Source organism: Ictidomys tridecemlineatus, chromosome 4 (genome assembly GCF_052094955.1).
Source record: "Ictidomys tridecemlineatus isolate mIctTri1 chromosome 4, mIctTri1.hap1, whole genome shotgun sequence".
NCBI lineage: Eukaryota > Metazoa > Chordata > Mammalia > Rodentia > Sciuridae > Ictidomys > Ictidomys tridecemlineatus.
In genome coordinates, this window is record NC_135480.1 from 136,177,575 (window position 1) to 136,204,121 (window position 26,547).

Below are 26,547 nucleotides of genomic sequence, written 5' to 3' on the forward strand. Positions count from 1 at the left end.
TGAGCCACACCCCCAGTCCTATTTTGTATTTTTTTTAGAGACAGGGTTTCACTGAGTTGCTTAGTGCCTCGCTGATGCTGAGGCTGATTTTGAATTCACGATCCTCCTGTCTCAACCTCCCAAGCTGTTGGGATTACAGGCATGTGCCACTGAGCCCAGCTGAATTTTCAGCTTTTTATTAAAGCTTCCATTGATAGATATGAAACCTCTTCAGTTGAATTATCTACCTTTAGTATTGTCTCATCAAGATCTCTGATATCCTTTCTGTGATAACAATCCTTGGACTAGGGATACCAAGTTCTTAATAGGAAGAGAACATGGCTTGCTAAGCAATACCCTTCTCTGCTGACTAGAGCTGGAAGTGATGTTTCTTCTCTGACCTGTGGTAGGATTCCTACCATTGATGTGGTCTTTGTCTGATATTTCTTGTTTTGTATTACAGGGAGACAACATCCTTGTTAGATAGCAAACTCCTTGAAGCTGAGTATCATGTTGTCTTTTGCTATATTTTTTCACAGCTCTCAACATGCAGGAACTTGGACATGGGAGGGACACGATAAATGTTGAAGATACTGGATTAAACACAGCCTTTCAACTAGTAAATACAGAATATAAGTCAAAACCTTTTAATGTGTAGATTGGTCCAAGTAGCTAAAAGATGCTTAAAAGACTAGATATTTGTTTAACATCTAAACTTCTAATTGTGCCCATTGTATAGATATTTATTGGTTTATTTGATGTTAAGATGATTTTAGATGCCCATTTATCTTCTCTCTCTCTCTCTCTCTCTCTCTCTCTCTCTCTCTCTCTCTCTCTCTCTCTCTCTCTCTCTCTCTTCTTTTTCTTTTTGCTACTGGTCCTTGAACTCAGGGTGCTTAACCACTGAGCCATATCCACAGCCCTTTTCTTATTTTTTATTTTGAGACAGGGTCTCACTAAGTTGCTTAGGGCCTCACTAAGTTGCAGAGGCTGGCTTTAAACGTGTGATCCTCCTGCCTTAGTTTCTCAAGCTGCTGGGATTACATGCACACACCACTGTGCCTGGCTGTTTTTCTTTTTAACAAATTACTAGAGACTGAAAAAAGTGAATTGATTGGTTTAGTGTCTTCAAGTTAGTAACAAAACTGGGACAAGAACCCAATTTTTCTGACTGCTGGTCTTAATGTTCTTTCCACTTAACCTTTTATTCATTCAGTTATTTATTGCATACCTTCCACATGTTGAAGGCTGTGTTCATGATCCAAATACAGCAGAAAATAAGACAGGAACTATTCATTGCTTTTATGGAGCATAGAGTGTTATGGATAAGATAGACATGCAATGTGAAGAGGCTGGTGAACAGGAAGTAGAGGACTCCTGGGTGTGCCTGTGAAGGGGCCCTCCTGGGCAAGCAGGGAGGCTCTCCCTGCAGAAATGGTGTTGAAATGGTGGAATAATAGGGAGTCACCATACAATGAGTGGGAACATCTCAAGTGAAGTCTCACAGGCTAGAGAAACTCAAATGTCCAGAGGAGTAAATGGGTAAAACAATAACAACAACAATAAGAAGAATAGAAGTGAAAATAAGAAAAGCTAATATCATTGAGTTCTTCCTATGTCTTGCTCTGCTCTAAATGCTTTGTTATTTCATCTCATTCAATCTCATTTAACTTTCATAAGTATGGAAGAGGCAACCGTTAGCACTGTATTATAAATGAGGAAGTAAACGGCATGTGACAGTCTAGAGATAAAAATGACATAGATGTGTATTTTTTACATATGAAGCACAAAGCAATACTTTTAATTTATTCAAAGAATGTCTTATCTCCTGTATCCCTGCAAATCCATGACATTCTCAATTTGTTCTTCATTTTTTCTTGGTTTTATTGTAAGTGAGAATAAAGATAAAATAATTCTCTTTCACCAGAAAAATGATGGAAGTATGATGATGATAACTGACAGTCTCAGTACCAGTGAGACACTCAGAAATGGTGGAAATTGTGGAGAAATTGAGAGCAGCCTTTTTAAGGCTCCAGGAAACTCTTTGAGAGATGTCGAACCAGTGTAGTCAGATCTTTCAAGTTTTCAAGAGAAAAGAAAAAAAAAAAAAAAACCAAACTGTTTTCATTTGAAATTTCCCAAATTTTAAATTTGGCTCACATATTAAAAGTATTATGTGGGCCAAATGAAATATGAATCTGGCTCACATGAGGTCAAACTAGAGGACAGACAGACATGTGAGATGAGGCTAGAGGGATCAAAGGTCAAACTGCAGAGGACCTTTGAGACCAGGAGAAGGGAGTTCAAACTGGGACGCAAAAGGTCACATTTGTCATGAGTTGAAATGATTTCCTTGCTTCTTCAGGGCTCTGACAACATCTTAATGGCACAGCTCAGCTCCAGAAGACCCTGACGCAGCCTCAATAAGCTACCTCTTTTAGAGACCAAATATCCTCCTTAATTCTCTAGCTTTTTACCTTTGCTTCAACATATCTCTGCTTCCCTGTCTATCTCATATCTGACATCCAGTTGATGTGTCCTTTCTCCTTCTCTGTAGAAAGCCCTCTCTTAGTTTTTCTTCTCCCATCCCCTCCGGGGCAATGAGTCAGCATCCATCATAATGGGAACAATGTTTTCACATTCTGACAACAAGAAGAGGTTTCAGGGTTGTAGAGGCTCAACCCCAGGGATGAGGCTTCTTTGTCAGACCAAAGGAGGCCGGCTGGAGAAGGGCGGGGATGGGGTAGGGCAGGATGCAGCGGCTCCCTCACCTGCTCCACACGAGGTGCAGTTGGAAGGTCCACTTCCTTGGCAGGCTCGGCAGGTGTGGTGGCATGGATGGCATTGGCTCTCAAACTCAAATTTCCACAAGGGACACGTCAAAATGCAGTGGCCATCATCAAAAACCCTAGAGGAAAAGCAGACTTTTAGAATGTATCGGGGTGACTTCCCAGAAAGGCCCCAAGTATCGGAACATGTGGTATTCATGTTTCGCTGCACAGATTGGATTTCGTTGTTCCAGAAACAAGAGGGATGTCTGGGACTGATCATCTTAGAACATGCGAAATATTAGTCATGTACCCATCCTTGGCCTGAGACTTGAGTCCAACGGCAGGCATGCCAGGAGCTGGCTGGGGATCTGATCCTGTATTTGGTTCCAAATAAACTAGCTTGTACCCACAGGGATTAAACCTATACTGTAGGCTCTGGCCAAATCCAGTCAGCAGTCAGATGGAGGTCTCTGAACTTTCAAGATGCTCAATGGACCTCTGAATGCAGAGGTCTTAGAGAAAATATTCTTCCTTTAGTTAACACCCTACCCACCCTGGGCAAGGGAAATGTCAGGTCCAAGGGCTCTCTTGAAGGGTAGAAGATGTGCTACTTATAAATTTGGCCTGCGTATATTGCAAATAATTAATGAATTCTGATTCCGAACATCATTTTTTGAAAGTTTTTTTCTGATCTATGGGATCCTACAGTCTCTGTTTTCTGACCATGCTTGTGAACATCCACAGGGGCTTTGCATGTTGACTTCTAATATCTTTGGTTTTATATACATATAATATATACATCATGTCATTGTTTTTCATGCTTTTTGTGTCATTTTTCTTGACAAAGCAGTTATAAGAGCAAATGTGATTAAGTCAATTGTATTCAAGAATTTTGCTAAGAAAAATACAAGATGTTGATCAAATAAATGTTAGAGTCAGGTAGGTAATGGGAATAGATGAAGTGAGCTGGAATCTCCACCTCCAGAGTTTCTAATTTAGGAGGTCTTGGGGGAAGGAACTGGGAACATGCATCTCTGACAAGTTCTCAGGTAATGCTAACACCACTGGTTCAGAGAGCATAATTTTGTTTTAAACCTTTGATCATTTATTTATGTAGCTTTTTTGATTAACATGTATTAATTATACTATTAATTTGATATAGTGAGATTTTCAACACATGCCTATAGCATGTACTGATCAAGTCAGAATAATTAACCTCTCCAACTCCTTATTATTTTTTTTTTGTAGAGTCTTCAAGCTCCTCTCCTCTAGATTTTCATAAAGTATATAATAGATTATGGTGCTGAGGAACACCAGAAGTTATTCTTTCTATTTATGTTTTGGTACCAGTTATTCAATGTCCTTTATCCACCAAACCCCCAACTTTCCCAGACTCTAGAAATTACTATTCTACATTCATATAGATTTCTCCTAGCTTTCTCATATGAATGAAAACATGCAATATTTGTCTTTTCATGTCTGACTTATTTCACTTAACATAATATCCCCAAGTTACATTCATTTTACTACAAATGACAGGACTTCATTCTTCTTTATGGTTGAACAGCACTATATATAGCACTTTTTTTTTTTTAGTCCATTCACCTGTTGATGAGTACCTAGATTGATTCCATATCTTAGCCATTGTGAATAGTGCTATAATGATTATGAGCATGCAGGCCTGTCTTTGGTATGCTGATTCCTTTCCTTTGGGCTATACACAGATAGTGAGGTTGCTAACTCATGTAAGAGAATACTTTGAAAATCAATCCTCAATGACAGGAATTTGCTGAGTGATTTCCAAGTAATACAGGTGATGCCAGATTGGAGTCTATTAGAGCTTCCTTAGAGTGCACCTACTGTGTCCATCTGGAGGTTAACAGAGTACACAGTGTGTGCATGGCCCTAAGGGCACAGTGCTGCCATCCAGGCTTGGGGGAGCTGACTGGGCCTGAACAGAAAAGGGAAGGTTTCCTTCTCTCTCTACCACTTCCTCCACTCAGGCCAGACAGCACACAAAAGGCCAGGTGTAGGCCTTGAGCAACTTGTTCCTGGGGTGGCACTGGCTTGTTTAAACCCTGCTATTCCCAGACCTGGAACCCACCTTGAATGGCAGAGTGGACCATTTCGATCCAAGGGTTGGAAGAAATTAGCCTGGGGCTCTGCAACTTAAATAGTATGTCACAAGTGATCTTCTGTCTTGTTCATTCCCATATCTTGACCATCTGCGTCACTTACATCAGTTTGGGATTTAAGCCAGTGACTTAACAAAAGGCCACTTGCTCCTGGTTGCCTAGGCCTTTTGATTCGGGGGCCAAACAATCCTTTTGACCCAGAGAAGTGCATGGAGTCCCAACCCTAAACAGACACCCACATCTGGCTGTCCTGTCAAAGCCCATCCTCTGCACCGTGGAGCAGACTGAGGTGCCTGCTGTCGGAGCTCAGATGTTAAACTGGTGGTTCTGATGCCCAACAGGAATATCCCAGCCCTACTCTGGCTCTGATTTCTGAGTTAGGAGATGTTTTTCCCAAGGAATTATTTGGATGGGACTAGTTAAAAAACAACAGTAACAACAAAACCAACAACATCCCTATAAGAAAATCTGCAGAAGGGCTTTCTGATGATTTGAAAAAAAAGGAAGCTACTCCATGTTTTGCTGAAAAGGAAAATGAAATCTAGGGGTTCATTTTCATGCTAAAATGAAAATTTTCATGCTAAATCCTTTCAGTTGAGAAGGATGTGAAACACATCATTATTGTGTCCTTTTTTAGGAAGAGATGATAGCTTGGTTTGGGGGAAGTCATTTCTCTTGGGAGAGGTAATTTGATTCAACAGGGACCATTTAAACCTCACCAGACAGAGGAGGAAGCAGAAAGCACAACTTCCCTTTTTATTAGGAAAGGGGACTTCTGATTTGATTTTAAGAAACTGTCAAGCACATAATTGTGTGTCAAACCACCCCCTCCTCCTGCACCCTGAGGAAAGCAAAACACACCCAATGTTTGTGAAAGCATGATTCTTTCTAAAGATAGAAAGATAAGGAAATCAGACATGCCTAAGTGAAGGTAATGAATTATATCACTGTCCTTCACTCTCCATCCTGCTCAAGAAAAATTGCTCAGAAACTTGAAGAGAAGTCCCATTTCAAATAGCCACAGTTATCTACAGAAAAGTAGACAAAGTAGAAAGTTCTCACTTTGCTCTATGAAAGAAGAAAATGTGTTTTATGAAACTTTTCTTTAGTATCAAGGTATGTCTGGGACCACCAGGTATCCAATGCATGAAATCAATTCTGATAAGCTGATCTCTACAGAAGAACTTCTCCTCCCAATTTATTAATGATCTTGACCTTCTCATAGACAGGACCTGTCCCAGGTCCAACAGATCTAATAGCAAGGAGGAAAGAAGGTGGAACCAAGAGCTAATGAGCTGGGACAGATGATCTCAGCATTGGAGCTGAGTATTCCAGAAACCCCCAGGTTGTGTGCCTGTGTGTGCGTGTGATGTGAACTGTAACAGTGGAGATGGCAAATCAGAATTTGTGCTGATTGCTGATTTGGCCTAATTAAAGCCATGACAAAAGCACTTAATGTGACTTCTTGGTGCTTTAATGGTTTAACGGAATGAAATTTGAGAAAAAATTTTTTTTTCTTCTGCATTCATTGAAGCAGATCAAATAAAAATATTTAAGTCTGGATAAGAACAGAGGTAACTTTCAAATGTTTTTAGTTTATTCATTGACTCTATACCTCCTTCAGGAATGTGATTAGAAATGAATATGGGCCATATGGCCACAGCATTTCAGATGTTTGCATGGTAAATACAGTGGCAAAGGGGGCACTTGATTCCTTCAAGTTTTCAGTTGTCTTCAAGGAATTAAACCCAAAGTTTTATAGACATGCAAAGGGAAACTACAGGGTGCAGAAACGACTTCTCTAATTGGATTTCCTGTAAAACCACGTTAGGGTTAAATTCTTTTAGTTAAATTCTTTTGTTTATTAAAATTTTATTATAGAGTAATTTAAACATATATAAAGACGCGCGCACACACACACACACACACACACTATATATATATAAAAGTAAACCTCCTACCAGCCAATACATTCGTCACTCAGTACAAATGCTTCAACATTCATCAAGGCCTGGCCAATCTTATTTTATCTCTCTCTCTCCACCAATTTACTTCCCTTGCATGTGGTTTTGAAGCAAACCTTCAAGACAAATGTTAACATTCCTCTCCCAGATGAAAACTCTTTGAAGATTATCTTTATTTTACCAGTACTAGAGCTATCCAAAGGCTTCAGAACAAGAAGAAACTTATAACAACTATCTCAGTTATTTTGTTTGTCTCCCCTCGCTCCCAACACAGATCTGTTTTCTGCATTTCTCTGTCCTTTGTCCTAGAAGTGAGCCCACTTCATACAGCATCCCAAGCTCAATTTTCCTCACAGATAAGTTGTATTTCTCATTGGCCTCCAGTTAGTTTCAGATAAGGAGAAACATTCACAGGAGATCTGAGGTTCAAAGAAGAGAGATTGAGGGAGATTATTCCCTACCCGTCACTCTGCTTCCTTCTTCCACAGCTGGGCAGAGGCTGTGTGTGTTCTCTATAGTTCCAGTTTTTCCAGGGTGTCCCTTCTTCTACCTGTGCAACTCTTGTGTCAGATATAGGGTGTTAAAGTTTCACCACTATTGCTTGTCCCTGAATACTTTCCCCTCCTTTACCTGTGACCTAAAGGGCAGGGAGGCTCACTACAGAATCCTTGGACTCTTCATTTAACTCAGAGTTGGATATAAAACAGCAGGTTATTTTTGTTGTTTCTTTTTGCAGTCCTGGATTGAACCCAGGGGCTTGAACCTTGGATTGTACTGAGCTACATCTCCACCTCTTTTTATTTTTTATTTTGAGATAGGATTTCATAAACTTGCTGAGTTTAGCCTCAAATTTGTGATCCTCCTGCCTCAGCCTCCTGAGTTGCAGGGATTATGAGTGTGCAACCTCATGCTCAGCTAAGCAGGTGCTTTTTGACTAGTCTTTAATGGACCTGATTTCATTTTATATGGTTTTAATGTGTCCTCAAAAGTTATGTGTTGGAAACTGAATTCACAATGCAACAGTGTTGGGAAGTGGGGTCTAATAAGCAATAATTATAGGTTGTGAGGAATCTGGCCCCACGCAAGGATTAATGCTGTTGTCATGGGAGTGGGATAATTAGGAAAGAAAATCTGTCTTCCCCTTGCTCTCTCATTCTTGCCTCTTTTCCTTCTACCACCTGTTATGACATGACCCAGCAGCAAAGCCTTTACCAGGTGCTGGTGCCATGAACTTGGACTTTCTAGCCTCCAGAATAGTCAGCCAAACTTCTGTTCATAATTACCCAGTCCCAAGTATTCTGTTGCAGCAGCACAAAGTGAATGAGGCCTACTCTTCAGAAAACACTTAAGGAAAACACTTTTCTGGTCTTTCCAGAACACATAAGCCAACATCGCCATTTTCCAAGATGTTTGCTTTCTTTTCACCTTCTCAGCCTCCTTCAAGGAAAATAAGAAAAAGAGTCAGATAGCTCATTGCCATGCTATGGTGCCCTTCCTTGGACATATTTAACTGACATCAAAGAAGAGAAATGGGGCTGGGGCATAGCATGCTCAGAGGAATGAGAAGAAAATTGTTCCTGGGGGAAAAAGATTTTCTTAAGAAGATATCCTGGTTCAAGGTCCCTGCACTTGCTTTTATTTCTTCAAAAACTGGATCACAGGATACTTCACAAATGGAACTACTGAAGTAACCCAGCATGTTTACCTCTGATCTAGTCCCAGTGGACTCAGATTCTTAAAATGACCATGTATGGTACATTTTTTTTTCTCACTTCTCATTTCTGGTGAGCCAGGGATAATCAGCACTGTGCACTGGATGATGGGCAGTCTTATCAAGCAATGCTAAAATGTTCGTCCAGTTCAAAAGATGTCCAAACATGCAATGGGATTTGTTGCTGGTGTGGTCAGGAGAAGAAGAGAAAGAGAACCTCATCTTGATAATATTATCTTAAAGTATGCTCTGAAATTGCTTTGAAGAAAATGCAATGTTTAGAAGTCTAGTTTTCTTAAAGAAATACTTGAAAATGACCTAATGGTTATCATTGAGAATTCTTTTTTTGATTTTGTAATTTTTTTTAAATGATATTGGGGATTTAACCACTGAGCTACATCCTTAGTCTTTTTTATTTTTTGATTTTGAGACAGGGTCATGTTAAGTTGCCCAGGTTGGCCTCCAACTTGAAATCCTTCTGCCTCAGGCTCCAGAGTCACTGGGATTATAGGAATGTGCCACAGTGCCCAGCTCTCACGGAGAATTCTTAAAACTGTTATTTTTATTGTTGTCTTTCTCCTTCCTTCTCTTCTTCCTTCTTTTTTCTTTATTCATTGTTTTCCTTTCTTCTTTCCTCTTTCTGAGGAAGATATTTGAAGAGCCAAACAAACCTAAGATATTGATTATTGATTATAGATTCAATAAAGCACACACCTTTGACTACTGTGGGGGAATAGCTGGGCACCTACACCACAGCTCCTGCTCTCAAAGGTGTTACAATCATAAAGATTAATCAAGAGAACATGACTGGTTTAGGGAGTGCCCATTCTAGAGACACAAAGCACCTGCCAGTGGAACAGCCCTTCCTGCTGGTCTGGGAAGACACCCTGCTTCCTCCACAGTCAGCTGGCAGTGACAGGCTATTCATTCCAACATGGCAGCCAACAACCACCAAGTGCTGGGATCAGAGGAGCACCACCAAAACCACAGCAGTCTCCAACTCTCTTTGTTAGAATGCCTCTCACATGCTTGATAGGCCCTCATTCACTCAATTATCAAACATTTATTAGGTGCCCATTGTTTTCCTAGCACTGTGACTGGAACTGGATCTACAAAAGGGAGGATCTCAAGGAGCAAACGGTTTAACACAGAGATATATTTGTAAGCAAATGTCTTCAACAGGTGCCCGAAGGGAAGCTTATATAGAGCAAAGAGGCATAGACAGAGAAGGTTAATTCTACTCAAAAGGGTCTGAAATGCCTCGATAGGACAGTTCACCCTTGAATTGACTCTAGAAATGAGTAGATATTTGGCCAGAAGATGGAAGTGATGGTTGAGGGATAAAATTCCAGCCATGAAAGATGGCTCTGAAGCCACTATCTTCATCAATGAAGAAGCCTTCGTAGTGCCCAGGGAACTGGTCTTTGCACAGGGTATTGGGCATCATGGAGGAAGGATAGTACAGATGTGGGTTGTGGCCAGACCAAGGAAAATATCTGTGTCATGGGAAGAAGTTTGGTCCTGTTTCCCACAGATCCTTGAGGTGCTGCTGAGCTGGTTAGCACCTCCTTTCCCCAACCTGCATCCTGTGACCTTCCACCCCCAGAAGATACCGAAGGCTACTCACCTTGTGAGGGGGCAACTGGTGCAGTCCTCCTGGGTTGGTCCCCAGCACTTGGCACACGAAGCATCGCAGACTTGGCAGCCACCATGTTCATCGATATATTCTCCTGGAGGAATAAAACCTAGTTGTTTACTTCATTACTACATGGCAAGTCTGCCTGGGCTGTCCATCCAAAAACAGCCAGATTCATACGTGTTTGCCTGAAAGCAATGAAGATAACACAGAGAGAAAGGCCCTGAATGACTGCAGTGGCCAGTCCTAAATCCTGACCTCACAATTATAATTGCTCCTTTCCCAGTGTCCCCGGAAGTTGGAACCTTAAAAAATTAATGAGACAACGAGATGATTTTAGATCCAGTCACCATTTGTTATAGATATTATGCACAGGGGAGGCCAAGGGGATGTTTTCCACCAGACCCCCTTCCTGAGCTTCTGTTGAATTTACTATTAAAAGCAGAGGCTTCAGGACCCTAGAAATCGCAGTTATAGCAGTGCTTCAAGTAAAGCAACATTCAAGATCCAGTCACATCCTGTCAAACCACCCTGGAAAGGGACTGATTATAGTTACTGGTCAAGAATGGCAGTTGAGTCTTGGTGGAAATTTGGCAGATAGGAGCTATGTTTTACGCCCCAAAAAAGTAACAATGAAGAGAGAGCCAGAGAATTCTTCCTTTCATTGGAAAGTTTATCTTTCCCAAGGAAAAACATATATGAGGCCCTGCCACTGAAGGGAATCTATCTTCACAAATTTCTTTTGAACATTTAGAAAATTACTCCAATGGCACAGGTGGTGGAGAGGCCAGCCCCATCAAAACTGAGCCTTTACTTATTGAGTTCCAACCCTCCCATCCACACCATACTCATCCTCCCCTGCCATTGTCTGAGGAAAAAAAAAAAATCAACAGGCTTCTCCAGTCAAATCCAAAGAGTCACTTTTTTTTTTTTTTTTTCCAGTTTGGAAACAAAGCATACTCAGAAAACACAGTTGCAGATTTTGGCACGGTCATAACCTTTACTCAGTCCCACACCATCTCCAATTTTGACAGCTCTGTAAGCATTGAACATTGTCAGCTTGGGGTCCAGCTGGTGTGGTGTGGTAGGACAGCCCACCCAGGGTTTAATCAAGCTGCGTCACTGATACTCTTAAGATTTGCTGCCTGATTTGCATTGAGAAAAACCCTGGAGAGCTAGACTCGACCAGCGAGGGATGGAGGGAAATCCACCCCCCACCTTTTATCCATGGCTCTACTGAAGTGTACAGTTAGGAAAGGAAGACCTTATGTTATGGTTTAGATATGTGGTGTCCCCCAAAAGCTCATATGTGAGGCAATGCAAGAAATTTCAGAGGTGAAATAATTAGATTACGAGAGTTATAACCTCATCAGTGAATTAATCCCTTTGAATGCATTAACTGGGTAGTAACTATAGGCAGGGAGGATGTGTCCGGGGGAAGTGGGTCACTGGGGGTGTGCCCTTGGGGTACATATTTTGTCCCTGGTGAGTAGAGCTCTCTCTCTGCTTCCTAATTGCCATGTCCTGAGCTACTTTCCTCCTGCATAGCCCTTCTGCTATGACATTCTGCCTCATCTTGGGCCCAGAGCTGTGGATTTGGCCATCTAGAGACGGAGACCTCTGAAACCATGAGCCAAAATAAACTTTTCCTTCTAAATTGTTTTGGTTGGGTCTTTTGGTCCCAGCAACTAAAAGCTGGTTAAAACACTGTATATACATAAATCTTCTACCTGCTGGAATTAAACCACAAAGGCAGAAATGAAGAGATTGCTGAGTTTGCCCAAACATACCAGAAAAAGCCCTTCACGTAAAGTTATCCCATTGGTTTTGCTAACTGAAGGTGAAAAGGACATGTTTACAGTGATGCAAACATCTAATACAGTATACCCTTGTCCCTCTTCTCTCTTTCCTCCTCTCCCTCCCCATCCACCTCACTCTCCTCCCTTTTTTCCTCTTTCTCCTTCTTCTTCTGGACTGGGAATTGAACCCAGGGCACTCTACCACTGAGCTACGTCCCCAGCTCTTTTTAATTTTTAATTTTGAGGCAGGGTCTCACTAAGTTGTAGAAGCTGGCCTTCAATTTGAGATTCTCCTGCCTCAAACTCCTAAATAGCTTGAGTTACATGTATGTGCCACCAAACCCAGCTCTCCCAAGCCTTCTAATTGTTACAATGTAGTTCAGGAATCTGATAGATAGCTTTTAGAATGAGATTGTACTTCTCAGGAATAGAAACCTAGGTCCCAAAGAGTAAGTACCTATTAGGAACAAAGAACATCATAATGCAGGTTGGTTACTGCCCAAGGTGCCTGCCTGCTCAAATGATCCAGTGCAACTGAATTCTGGCCCATGTTTCCCTCACCATGACATGCATTTTGGGGTTGGCTGCCTTTGCCTCTATGGAGGACACCTTTTACTGACTTATGTAACATGTTGAATGGACTAGTTGCTTTCTTGGTGATTAGCAGTTCCAAGGCAGGAAAAAGCTGAGATTTCTGTCTAGTAGGAATGGATATTTCAAGTCGACACTGCTTTGCTTAATATAAGCCTCAATATATGCAGTCTTCTTATGTTTGTTCAGGCTCCCCCACTCCACCTCCTATTTATTGCCCCTTCTTTAATCTTTTCCACTGTTCTGTAGGAGGCACAGCCAACTGATCAGTCCAGGAATGAGCAAAATTAACAGCAGAGAATCGAGGGTAGACCTGGAGTAAGAAGAAGTAGATCTTGCCTACAGGGGCCAACACATAATAATTTGTTTACAGGGGGCTGGGATGTGGCTCAAGCGGTAGCGCGCTCGCCTAGCATGCGTGCGGCCCGGGTTCAATCCTCAGCAGCACCACATACCAACAAAGATGTTGTGTCCGCCGAGAACTAAGAAAAAATAAATAAATGTTAAAATTCTCTCTCTCTCTCTCTCTCTGTCCCCCTCTCTCACTTTAAAAAAAAAAAAAAAAAAAAAAAATAATTTGTTTACAGATTTAGTGTTGCTTATGCATCTTTCAGAAGAAAGATGCTGAATGGCACAGAAATGGGAGAAGGTCACAGAGACTTTAAAGCCCGAAAGTATATCCCAGGGAAATATGGGCTCATAGATAGTACAGAGTCCATTCATTCATTCTGTGGATGATTTTTGAACATCTACATGCCTGCCAGGTACTAGGTGAGACTTAGAGACATAAATTCAAAAGGCGCTGCTCTTAAGTTTTCAAAGATTTTGAGAAGAATCTTTGAGTTGGGGTTTTAAAAAATTTTCGAGAAGGATGATTTATAAGGAACTAGTTATAATCCAAATGCTAACCTTCTCACACAGTCTAAGGACTAAGAATGGCAAGGATACACTCGGAACACTGCTAGACTGTTGTAGACCTAGAGGCAGAGATGACGACTTCACGTTGCATTAGTGTCTACAGGAACTGACCCGGTGTTTTGATCCTTCCAGCTCCTCCTGTTCACCCCCATTATTCCCCATGATGTAGCAGATCCAGTTCTAGGATGGAATTTAAATGAAAAGCACCTTATTCTGCTAAATCAAAAGCTGTGTGGATGGTTCTGAGAGCTGTACCGTCCACACCCAAAGCCTTTTTGATAATCACAGATGAAGCATTGTTAGATCATGCAAGGGTTATCAAGAAATTACTGTGAAAATTGTAAATTCTCGTTTTACCTCCTCGTTGGCTTCATAAGCCATAAGGTGACATTAATACCTTGGCTGTGTATTTTCTTGGAATCCAAGAAACGCTCAACTATAATGTCCTTTATTGGCACTCACAAAGTTCCGCCTTGGATATAATGACCATTAAGAATTGCCCATCTGCAAAATTTAGAATAGACCCTGCAAACACAACCTTTCTTCCCCATATTTTTATTGGTACATTATAATTATAAGCAATGATGGGATTTGTTGCTGTATATTTGTGCATGCACATGATATAACAGTATAATTTTGCCAATATCAATTTCCAATATTTCCCCTGTTACTCTCCTCTCTGGTTCTTTTCCTGTACTGGTTTCCCTTCCATTCTCATGGGACCCTGCCTCTCTGCCATGATCACCTTTCTTTTTTTTTTTTTCTTTTCTTTCTACCTTTCACCTATGAGAGAAAACATTTGACTTTTAATCTTCTAAATTTGGCATATTTTGCTTAACATAATCGTCTCCAGTTCCATCCATTTTCCTGCAAATAGCATAATTTCATTCTTCTTTGTGACTGAATAAAAGTGTGAAAGTGTTTCTTCCTTTTGTTTTCCTCCACATCCTCTCCAGCATTTATTACTATTTGTATGCTTGATGACTGTCATTCTAACTGGAATGAGAAGAAATCTGTGTAGTTTTTTGTTTGTTTGCTTGTTTTTTAGTGGTTTTGATTTGTGTTTCCCTAATTGCTGAAGACATTGAATATTTTTTCATATATTTCAAATATGAGCCCCTTTTGCCCCACTAGGATTCTGCATTGTCTTGGGTGGCTCCCATGACTGCATGGCCACCCTTTAAGTCACTTCTTTTTTTGCCAGGGATTGAACTCAGGAGCACTCAAGCACTGAGCCACATCCCCAGCCCTATTTTGTATTTCATTTAGAGACAGGGTCTCACTGAGTTGCTTAACGCCTCACTTTTGCAGAGGCTGACTTTGAATTCCAGATGTCCTGCCTCAGCCTCCCGGGCTGCTAGGGTTAGAGGTGTGCACTACCGCGCTTGGCTTAATTCACCTCTTTAGAGCTCTCCACTGCATTCTTAGGTTCAACTATCCCCAAATACTTGTCCTACAGTTTTTTCTCATTTCCTCCTAATTTGCTGGCACACTGAGTTTTCTCAGCTTTCTTTTTCTCAGAGTCAAAATTTCCCTCTTTCTTCTTTCTCCTGTCTGTGAAGAAGCTGACTCTCTCCTGCCCATCCTCAACTGTCCATCTAATGATATTCATCTTCTTCCCTCAGGACATTTCTCCTCCAATCCCTCTCTTTAGTCTCTTCTTCACATGTCCCATTGTTGTCAAATCTATAAAATTGGCACCCTAATTTAGAACCTTCCCAAGCCCTGTCCCTCCCTGATAATTGACCCTTAAAACTTGTCTTTCCTCCTGCTACTTGGAAACAAAATGAAGACTTCTTGACCTTGGAGCTTACATAAGAGAGTCAGCAAAGGACAGCTAAATGGTTCCTCTCTCTCCAGTCTACATGCCTCTCCGCTTTAGAGCAAGTTCTGGCTTTAGAACAGATGAGAATAGCCGGACCTGCCCCTATTCTCCTATTTATGTAGACATCCAATTAGTCACATAAACAACTGGTCCAGTCCTCATGGGCACAAGTTTTCCACTGTGCATTTGGAACAGAGGAAGTCAGATTCCAAGGACATAGGGAAGTTGCTTTTTTTTTTTTTGGTTGTTGGAACAGCAGATTCTTGTCATCTGTCTTCATTGCACAATGAAGTTGAATGTTTATGACAGGCGTGATATACAAAATTCTTAGAAAAAGTTACTTTTACCAAAGACCTCAGAAGCCCGTGTTTTGTTCTCCACCTCATCCCACAAGCTCTTCTTTCTGGCATCTTCATCCGTTATTATTATGTCCAACTCATCTTTGTCCTGGGATCAAAAATTTTCCATTCTCCTTTTATTTCCTTTTTCATCCTGTCCTATAATATTTCTAAGGACACTGAGGAAGTTAGGGTCACACGGGGAGGAATGCTACTTGAAAATTGAAGACACAGCTTAACAATTACAATTAATACTTCTAAATTAAAAAAAACATACAAGGAAGTGGCTTGCTGTGCTGTTCCATCTCTTGATAACATTGCAGAATGTTATCGACAAGTCTGGGTTACAAATCAACCCCACAAACTGGCCAGCATAGATGGATGAGTGTTACACACATCACCCCAGTTACCAAGCATGACTGATATTTCATTATATTCTTCGGGTTTTATATGGCCAGAAGGGTTTTATTTCTCCTGAAGAGATGCATGCTGTTTTTTATGCCTCATAATACTTCTTTTCTGATTAGAGCCAAATTATTATAGAATTTATACAAATGAATATATGCCCTAATAAGTTAACAAATGAATAAGTAGATAGATTATGATGTGAGTTTAGGACAACCATCTTGCCAGGTAACTAGTAAGAAAGAGTGGAAGAAATAGTTGATGAGAATTCAGCTGCTTGGTCCTTGATCTGATTATTTCATTGAGCAACCTTGGGCACTGAATTATCTGTAGATCTCTGTGTGAGGACTGCTTATGCGTCTTATCATACAGATGCCAGGAATCATAGTGTTACTTCAGTGAATAATTCTACAACCCAAGAACTAATTAAATAGTACTATATCTTTGCATGGAGACCACTACATGGCTTTCCTCCTATGATACCACTATATATGAAGACAATTTTTGTGAAAAAAACACATACATTTATTATTTTTCACTAGCTATAATAAATGCTGAGCAACAATCTCAACTAATTATATGCTAATGAAATAAGTCAGTTTTTAAAGCCTCGTTAAGCATGAAGTTTTATAGCGAGTCTCAAAATGTGAGGTCATCAATGAAACTGTACCATTTTTATTTTAGAGTCTATACAATTATTCAGGCTTTTAAAAAAGGAAACTCTGACACATGGTGAACCTCAAAGACATTATGTTAAGTGAATAATCCAATCACAAAAGGACAAAAATTTTATGAGGTCCCTAGAGTAGCAAGGACAAAGCAAAATGGTGGTTTCCAGGGATTAGGGAGAGGAGGGAAATGAGAGATTATTGTCTTCTGGACACAGAGTTTCAATTAGGAAAAATGAAAATGTTCTGAAGACAGATGGCGTTGGTGGCTACACAACAGTGTAAGTGCTCTTAATGCCATGGAACTGTATGCAAATATTTATATATTTAAATGGTAAATAATACATCATGTATATTTTACTACATTTTTTAAATAAAAAGTCTGCCTAATGAGTTTGTTCCTTAACAGGACAATACTTAATATTAGGGAAAAAAAAAGAGAGAACCTCAAAATTTTCTGCATATTGGGGATGGGTACAAGAGCTCAATCATCTCAGGTGCCAGTCTATTGCAGTCTTGGGAGAGCCCCTGTGATGATGAGGATAAATGGATACATGGAAAAAACTGTCATCCGAAGACATTTGGCAGATAGACAGCTCTGTGTTTTCCTTTCCTCGGGATCTATTAGAGGCAAAATGAACAGACAGCTAGAAGCAGAATCCTAGGAGAGTCTTCCATCTCTACCTGGACGTGTCCAGGGATCCCTACTCTGCTAGCCCATTGTGCCAACCCCTTGCCTTTACACTCTCCACATGGCCTTTCCTGATTGACAAGACTTATTCTTCCTGGTCCCATTGCTTTTTTCATCCCCAGGCACTGGCAAGGACCTGTGTGGTTTGTGCAGACACTCTGTGTTACTCTGGAACCTCAGAGGTTGGCACTTCTGCAAAAAAAGATGGATTGTAAACTGGGGTCTAATGCTCATGCAAATATTTAGTTTCCTTCAGCTTATATGCTGTTCAAAGAGAAGAATTAAGAGATGATCCCTTTAGTTTCCATTATTTGGGCTTTGACCCCCATTAGGTAACTAAAAAAAAATATATCCAAAGTGAAGTCTTGGACAACCTACTTGAATATGGTGATGAGGTAGCAACTGCACAAGCTCTGATTTATTGATACTTAACACATTACAAGTGCTATACATTATAATAGTCAATCCAGATAATAACCTCTTTTATAAGAGAAATCTAAGACTTGGGGAGATTAAAAATCTTGTAAAAATTTATTTAGCTAGGCAAGGGAAAGATCTGATCCCTGGCCAGGTGTGTCTGAGCCTGACCCCATGCTCTTTCTCTAATATTGCCCTGCTATGGACCCAATTCCCCTTTCAATGTTCCAAGTAGCTTTGCTATTCATTAAAAAAAAGGGCGGGGGGAACTGAGTATATGTTTCACCTAAACCCCTTGGTGAGGTAACAGTATCAAAAAGATATTCACTGTGAAAATAAATGAACTTTGAGCAGACATGTTGCACAAATCAGATTTACTTGATGATTGAATATACCCTCCAAATCTATTTTCTCTGATAAAATGAGCACTATTTATTAAAAGGCAATTTTATGTATCAAATAAACTGAGTTTTACAAGCAGTTTGTTCCACCTATTAGGTGAAAATCTCCTAAGAGGGACCCAAAGTATTTTTTTAAATTAATGAAATAAATTGGTTAGCTCTGTGGACAGGGATTTTTCTATATTGCTTAACTGCTGTCTAAAAACAAAATATATCAGGGCCTCAGAAACAGCTTACAACCAGAATTATGGTAGTAACATCCCTCTGACTCCCAATTTATATGAAAGTCTAGTATATATGGAGATTCTTATATATAATTTCTTTAATTAAGAGAATTTGGCATGGCATTCATGTTTGTGAAGGGTTACTCTTGGTTCTAGTGTGAAGATGTTAGACTCACAAAGGCACAAGGAGACAAATATTGCATGATCTCACTTATATGTAGAATGTAAAGAAGTTAAATTCATAGAAGTGGAAAGGAATATTAGTTACCTGGCTGGAGGTGGGGAGATGGGGAGATGTTGCTCAGGAGAAATGAGTCCAAGGGCTCTATTGTATGACATGGTGACTAAGGTTAATAACCATGTCTTATACTTGAAAATCCCTAAGAGAATAAATTCTAAGTGTTCTCCCCACAAAATATGTTAGTTAGCTCCATTTATCATTTCACAATGTATACACATTTCAAAATATCATGCTGTACTCGACCCTAATACACAGAATTTTTGTAAATTAAGAAAAAAAGGCACTGAAGAGTTGACTGCAAGACCAGACCCATGAGGAGAAAAGGCATGTGTGTGGTTACCTTATCTGCAATTTAAACAAAAGAAATTTACAAACTCTATCAATGAAACTGGGCATAAGGAAGTCCATGGAGACATTCTGGTAAGCAGGATATGGTTGATGGAAACCAGTTTATTGCCGATAGCAGGTGTGTAAAATTTCTTGACAGTCTATTTAGTGGGCTTTCTTACAACTCATCAGGGTTAAGATTTCATCCCCAAATGTTTGCTGTATTTGTGGCTATAGAAGGATACTCTGGAGGAGGGAAAGACACAGTTTCTGATGAATTGACTATAAAAAGATATCTGGGTTTTAATGCACAGTGATGGAAGTAAGGAACTGTCATTTTATTTTGTTTTATGAATTATTATTTTTTCTGGTACTGGAGGTTGAATTTTACATTTTACATTTTTACCAATGATTTACATCCCCAGCCCTTTTTAGTCTTAATTTTGAAACAAAGTCCCCCTAGACTGGTCTGGAACTTGTGACCCTCCTGCCTCAGCCTCCTGATTCCAGGGGTGCACTATTGCATACAGCTAAGGGACTGTCATTTGAGAGAATAACTAACTCATTTTCCATTTGGAGAGCATTGCTGACTGCCAAACAGAGGTCACCCCTGGGAGACACTTTCTGAGGAAGTGAATGACTCAAGAGGGCTGAGGTCCCAGACGTGGACCTCTCAGAGAGAGATGCAAGCTGGGGATGGCTATTGAACAGTACCTCGGAGTCACCCCATGAGGGAGCATGGTGCCATCAGGCCTTAAGGAGTGAGCCATTTCTTTTCTCTTTGGAGTGATTAAGATGGCAGGTGAAAATATCAAGGTGGCTATTGGAGCCTTCCCAACACTTTGGACCAGGGTGCTGGCATACAGATGGTTAAAGTCCCAAGTTCTTCCCTCACTACCAAAAAGAAAAAAAAAAAAGAAAGAAAGAAAAACAGTTGTTCCCTTAATAAGCTTAATGACATCAAAATGTCCCCTTATGGACTAAGTTCTGAAATACCCTGATGAAACTTCTTATCATCATCCACTTTTATTTCAAAGCACCTTGCTAATGGCTGTTAAACTTTCTCTGAAACCCCTTCAAAGTAGGACTCAGTCACTTTCCCGGCTCCACTGCCCCATGGGAAGGAATATCCTTAGGTTCCCCTCATTCTCTTCCCCTGTAGCAGCATAGAAAGTGCTGACTTCATCTTTCCTCTCCCACGCTCCCAGAGCTTTTCCTCACGCCCTGCCTCCATGTGCGTGAACATTTCAGGCTAATTAAGAGAGGAGAGTAACCCCTGGAAAGAGGAGGAATTGCATTCCAAGTCCTAGGGCTCTAGCTGCACCTGGCTCGTTCCAACTTTGCTAATTGACGATTGAGTCTTTAATTGGGTCATCATTAGCACAGTCCAGCCACAGGCTATGGATGGTACCTTCTAAAACATCTGCTGGTTTGTCTAGTGACAGGTCTGTATGCATCATGATGCCCAGAATACCTCAGTTCCTTGTTGACTGGGGAAGCATTTTCATTAGACAGACTTCCTTATGTTTCTTTGGGAGTGGCCAAACTCTCCTTTTAAAAAACCTGTGGTGTGTGGATAAAGGAAACTGAAATTTGCTCTGTGCCTGTCATAGTAGGAAATATTATGTTGGGTAAATGCACAAAATTTGGAGTCAGCCCCACCTGGGGTTGATTTTTGGATTCCTTTTACAGCTGTCTGAAATTAATCAAATGCATATTTCCTTGACATTCCTCTTGTGTAAAATGTGGATAACAACCTTTTTCTCATAGGATGTGGTGGGAATAAAATAAAACAGACCCACAGCACCTCTCAAAGTGGATGGCAAAATGTTAGTTATAATTATCAGATACTTTAATTATGTTACACAATTAAGTCTCTGCTAATAATGTAGGATAGATAGCAACTATCAGCTTCATTGGCCAAATAAGGAATTTAAATATCAGAATGTTAACTCTCTGAACATCATTCAAACGCTGGTCAGATTGGATTCCAAACTATGCTTTTTCTCCCACTCCTGAGGGGATGTGAAGAATGTATTGGCTGCCTATGTGGGTGGCAATGAGGCAACTAAAATTAATGACCCTGTGGACAGAGAACAATGACCTCTCAAAGCAATTGAGCTACAAGATGCAACCTACACAAGTTATTTTTTATTATTAGCAGCCCCTGGGAGAGAGCCTCTCTGTAGCAGAGCAAAACTAGCTTTTTCTGAACTTGGTTGTGGAAAATTCCAGAGCCATGGTTGTGCCCTTCTCAGGCTGCTGAGGTCAAATTCTGTCAGTAATGGGTGCAGCTCTGTTAGATGGGGCTTCTTCCCATTACGGTGTTATCACATCAGGTTCAGAACTTGGAATTCCTGGTGCCACTGTAGAGTGACCACTGTTCTTGGGCCAGCTGTTCTTGAAGTGAACTGGCAGGTATAAGGGCAAATTGTGCAGTTCTCTATCTCAATGGTGAAGGAGGATAGAAACTGGTGAGCATGAAGGTGAGGGCAGTGTGTGTGTAGGTGTGTGAGCAGGTGTGTGCATGTGTGTGTGCTGTGTGAGGGAGCTTAGGGATGGGGGAGGTAGTATTGTGGGGTAGGAGACCTCAGAATCCTTGGGAGTCAGAGAGGGTCTCAGGTGTTTCTTTGCCTTCCAACGTCTTTACGCATGGCTTGCATCCTATCAGAGTTTAAGACTGTCCAGAGTCTGTTCTCTGGGACTAGAACCTTGTGTGGCCCCGCTATCTAAAGAGAATGCCACTTCTCTTCTTCAGGCTTCCTCTCCTGTGCACTGTGTGCTCAGGTGACCATGAGCTGCCCGCTCCTGACTCAGAGAATCATGCCTTCTCCTGAGAGTCAGGAGACAGGTTAAGTAGTTGTATCTTGAGCCAGATATCCTCCATATGGATTCCATCACTGAATTGGCAAGATGTATAATCTTGGACAAGTTATGTAATCTGTCTGAGTCTCAGTCAACTTCTCTGTAAAATGGAAATATTCACATTTTCATCATGAAATGGTCAGAGGATTAAATTAGTAACACATGAAATATACTTTGAAAGATCCTAGTGCACCAGTAAGTGCTCAATAAACAAACTACTCCAAGGAGCACCAACAGGTCCCTCAGAGAAGCAATTTGGAGGTGAAAAAACATTTAGAAGGTTCAAATCTCAACTTGCTTCTTATTGTCTGGTGGCTTTGCAGATAATTAACCTTACTTCAGCTTTACAAAATAAGGTTAATTGCTCCAAACTTTGTAGTTCCTCATTCATTTTCTGCCTAGTATCAGGCAGTATTCTTTTTTTTAATGCTATGGTTGATTTAGAAGTGCATGAATAAGTATAAATAAAATATCTAGAAAAAATTCCTTTCTCCACAGCTATTTAAGGGCCTCTTATGTAAATGGGTTCCAATTTTTAAAATAAACTTTAAATTCAATTTTATTAACTTTCAGCAACTCAACAGGCATGGTCTTATTTAATTAACACCAAAGTTCTGGGTCAAGAAGATGATAGCCTTCACCCATTCACCCCCCGACTCTAAATTGCACAATACTAGGGCTATTAACTTGCTAAAAAATTGTGGGCACCCCCAACCAATATTTGATAGAAAGACAGGTTAGCCATTCCTCTATTGTCAAATATCCCTTTTGTCTTATAGAGAAATATTTTAAGAAAAACATAGAATTGTGACTTTTTATCTTCATTCAAACCCTGTGGTCAGGAATTGATCATGAGGTAATTTGTATAAGCTCAATATAAATCCAAGGGATTGTTTCTTTTCCTCCTACTCCTTCGCCTTCTTTTAGGTACCAGGGATTAAATTCAGGGACGCTTAACCACTGAGCAACATCACCAACCTTTTTATTTTTTATTTTGAGGCAGGGTGTTGCTAAGTGGCTGAGGCTCTCTTTGAACTTGTGATCTCCCTGTCTCGGCCTCCCAGCCACTGGGATTGCAGGTGTGTGCCACCATGCCCAGCCAAGGGATTGTTTCTTAGATATTAATCCAACAAGAGAATTCAGGACTCATCAAAACATTTCAGAGTGGTGTGGCTCAACGCTCTCTTGCTCTTTGATCCTTTCCCTTAATGTCTTGATATCTCTTTTAGATGTTCTACCTGTATCACTCCATCATCTAGATTGTAAACAACCTTGTTCCAACAGTGAAATTTAACTTCTGCATTCCTCCATCAGGTAGAGCTGAGAACTTGCCTTCCCAGCCCAGTCATGTAGAGACAGAGGGAACAGAGTAAGTTCTTATAAAAAAACCCTCCTCCTCCTCCTCATCATCATCAGAAAATAACCCACAGATCTAGAAAGTCTACATGAGCCTTTGTAACAATTCAGTCCCTTTGACAGGAGAGTCAACCTGGCTGGAAGCTAGTCAAGTCAATATTTGAGGTGCAAACTTTGGGTCTGACTTCCACTCCCTTCATCACTAAGTTTACCCCAAAGAGACCCTCAGTATCTCCTCTGGGGACCACGGAAACTTCCTGAAAAAGTTATATACTATCCACTTGAGGCCAACTAGTCTGCATGCATTCAGAGCCCAGCTGATGGCTTAGGTCTGCAGCTACCAGGCAGGGAGTCAGGGCCCTGTGTCCAGAGCTGAGGAAGCCTGCTGTTGCCTGGAAACTGGGTTCTCATGATTCCTCCCTCTGGCAGAACTGGTGGATCAGGGCCTCCTCCCCTTCTGAAACTCCCTCTGGCTGCTGTCTGACCTGCTTTGACTCCTTTTTGCTTTCAAGACCTCTCTTGATATTCATCTTAACCAGATTTTACATGGTGTGATGTGCCTGGAGCCCCAGAGTATCCTGAAGAGGGCCAATTCCTTTCTCTGCTGTTCACAGTTGGCTGAAATGTGCAGGTACAGGCTGTGGAAAGCCGCCTGTGGGTTGGGGAACTTGAATGGTCTTTGGCTTATGTAACTATCTAGTGTAATTTAAGTTGCAATGTTCTTAAGATGAATTTGTAAGAGGCCAACATTTTCTATGGAATAAAAACAACTTGTTTCCTACAGTAGCATGAATGGTGGATATACAAACTGACTGAAGGAACAGAGAGAAAGATGTGGTTATGTTTTGGAGATTATAATCAGAAGCCTTGGATCAATGAGAAGGGAAATTTTTCTGTGAAATATTTTCTCATTTTTTTTTCACATTTAATTTTCAGGGCCAGACTATGGGGATGAGTATTGTTCTCTCTCATTTTAAAGATGAGGAAACTGAGGCCCAGGAAATTTAAGCCATCTTCCCAAGGTCATTGGATTAGTAATAAGAATAGCTAACACTTTTTTAGTGATTATTATGTGCTAGGAATTGTTCTGAGAGCCCCACACATATCAGTGCACTTGATCCTTACATTAATAACCCTGTTGGGAGGATGGTACTGAGTACCACTGCTTGTTTCTGATGTTGTTGTTTTAATCATCCTCATTTTTCTCTTGAGAAAGTCAAGGCAATGAGACATTATGTATTCTATTAAGGACATCCAGCTGTTGACAGCTGGAACTCAAACCAGTGGTCAGTTACCAAAATTTCTTCCTTTAATCAGGATTTTGTGCATCCTTACCCCCAGAAAGTCGTGGAGATGGGATTTTAACTTCTAATGCCATTCCTCTTCCAATATGCTAGAAATTCAATTAATTGGGTGGGCTGCACGTGTGTGTGTGTGTGTGTGTGTGTGTGTGTGTGTGTGTGTGTGTGTGTGTGAGAGAGAGAGAGAGAGAGAGAGAGAGAGAGAGAGAGAAGGAGGGAGGGAGGGAGGGAGGGAGGGAGAAATGTGGAAAAGAAGAGAAAACATGCAATCCAAGACTTCTCAATGGAATAACTTATAACTATTTCATTGCCTACCATTTTCTCAGGTGTGTTGGAAAAAGGCTCAATGTTTACCCTTCATAAAATAGACATAAGTAGCTCAGATAAAATACCAAGGACATAAGGTAATGTAGAATCAGGTGTTTAAAATCAAAGAGTTGCCCAGAGCAGCTGGTTCTGATTGTACTCCTTCCTGAAGACACGGCCATACCTTGTTATTTTTAGATCTTTATAGCCTTATTACATGAGTGGAAGACTATTCCTAGATTGTTTTGTACTCTTTGGAAGGAATTCATTAAAGATTTTTGTTTGTTGAATTAAAATAAAAATTGGCCCCGGGCCTGAAAGGATGGATGTGCTTCTATGGGCAAGAAGGCAAATGGGGAACATGTCAGGAGAGGGGAATGAGGAAAGCCAAGTACCGAAGGCTAGAATGAGCGTGGCCGTCTCTGAAAGCAGGAAAATGTTTGGGGTGACTATGTAGAAACTGAGTTTGGGAGATATGAAACAAGAGTTTGGATAGAAGATGAAGACAAATAATGTGACATCAGGCAGGGGACTATCCATGGGAGCAGCTGGCCTAAGGGAGATATTGAAGATTTAGAAATAGATAGTCTATGATTCTATGATGAGTAGACCACTCTGGTGGCTAGAAGAATGGAAGAAAAAGTCCAAGAATCCATTTGGGAGATGGCTATAATAAATTGTGGCTGAGGGAACAGTTACTGCAACCAAGATGGTAAGGATAGGGTGGTCCCAAGAAAACAGAAATTGTAGGATCTCAGGGGAAAATGAGCCTTAGCGCTCTTCTATTCTAGCTCCTCCCACCTCCCCTGCCCCATGGATTGGGCTGAATTTCCTCAGTGATGTTCTAGTCCAGTGTCTGAATGAACATGGAAAGAGAAGAACTCCATGTCCTTTTCCATTTTTTTTTTTGTTTTAAAACACTGACTATCATAAATGTCTTTGTAGTAAGCTGCACTGACCTCCTAGGAAATTTTATACATTGGTCATTTCTAAAGAAGAAACAGCTGCTCTGTGGAAAAAGCATGGTATTTATGGGAATAACGAAAAGAGCCAGAAGATCTGAGTCCAAGGTTCAGACAGGTGGCTTCGAGCACATCAGTGATACCTGACGGTCTATCACTTTTGTGGCAATAGAGACGATAGATGTCCTGCCTACTTCTCCCTTCTATTTGGAGGATCAAATGTATACTTTGTGACAATGCTTTGGAAACTTCAAAATGTCACCTCAAAGAATATTTATGCTCAACAGGAGAAAATATGGTAAAGTTTATTGGCAGAGAACCCTAGAACCTTACGTTTTCTCACTTGTGATTTTTGAGCTAACTGCTTCACTTCTGTAACTCCCCCGCTATCGCTTCAAAATGGGATTTCCAGCCCTGTGGCAAAATACCTGGCAAAAACAACTTATAAGGAGGAAAGTTGTATTTTGGCTCATGGTCACTTGGCCCTGTTGCTTTGGCTCTGTAACAGCACAGCAGTATACCATGGTGGGAGCCCATGGTGGGGGATGCCTGTTCACCTTATGGCAGCCAGGAAGCAAAGAAAGAGAAAAAAGAAGTGGCTAGGATCCAATATCGCCTTCAAGGATATGCCCCTAATGACCTAACTTTTTTCCACTAGGCTCCATCACTTAAAAATTTCTTACCTCCCAATAGTGTCACTGGCTAGGAACCAACCC

At 40.8% G+C, this 26,547-nt stretch overlaps 1 protein-coding gene across 2 annotated transcripts in view; it reads right to left on the reverse strand.

The window, feature by feature from the left end:
* Nucleotides 1-26,547, reverse strand: part of Pcsk5 (proprotein convertase subtilisin/kexin type 5) — a 432,587-nt gene that overhangs the window by 97,861 nt on the left and 308,179 nt on the right. For both annotated transcript variants that reach the window (XM_078047476.1, XM_078047475.1), the window contains exons 21-22: nucleotides 10,188-10,290; nucleotides 2,751-2,887 (exon numbers count right to left, since the gene is read on the reverse strand). In XM_078047476.1, the coding sequence (XP_077903602.1) occupies nucleotides 2,751-2,887; nucleotides 10,188-10,290 (240 nt within the window). The remainder of the gene's footprint in view (nucleotides 1-2,750; nucleotides 2,888-10,187; nucleotides 10,291-26,547) is intronic.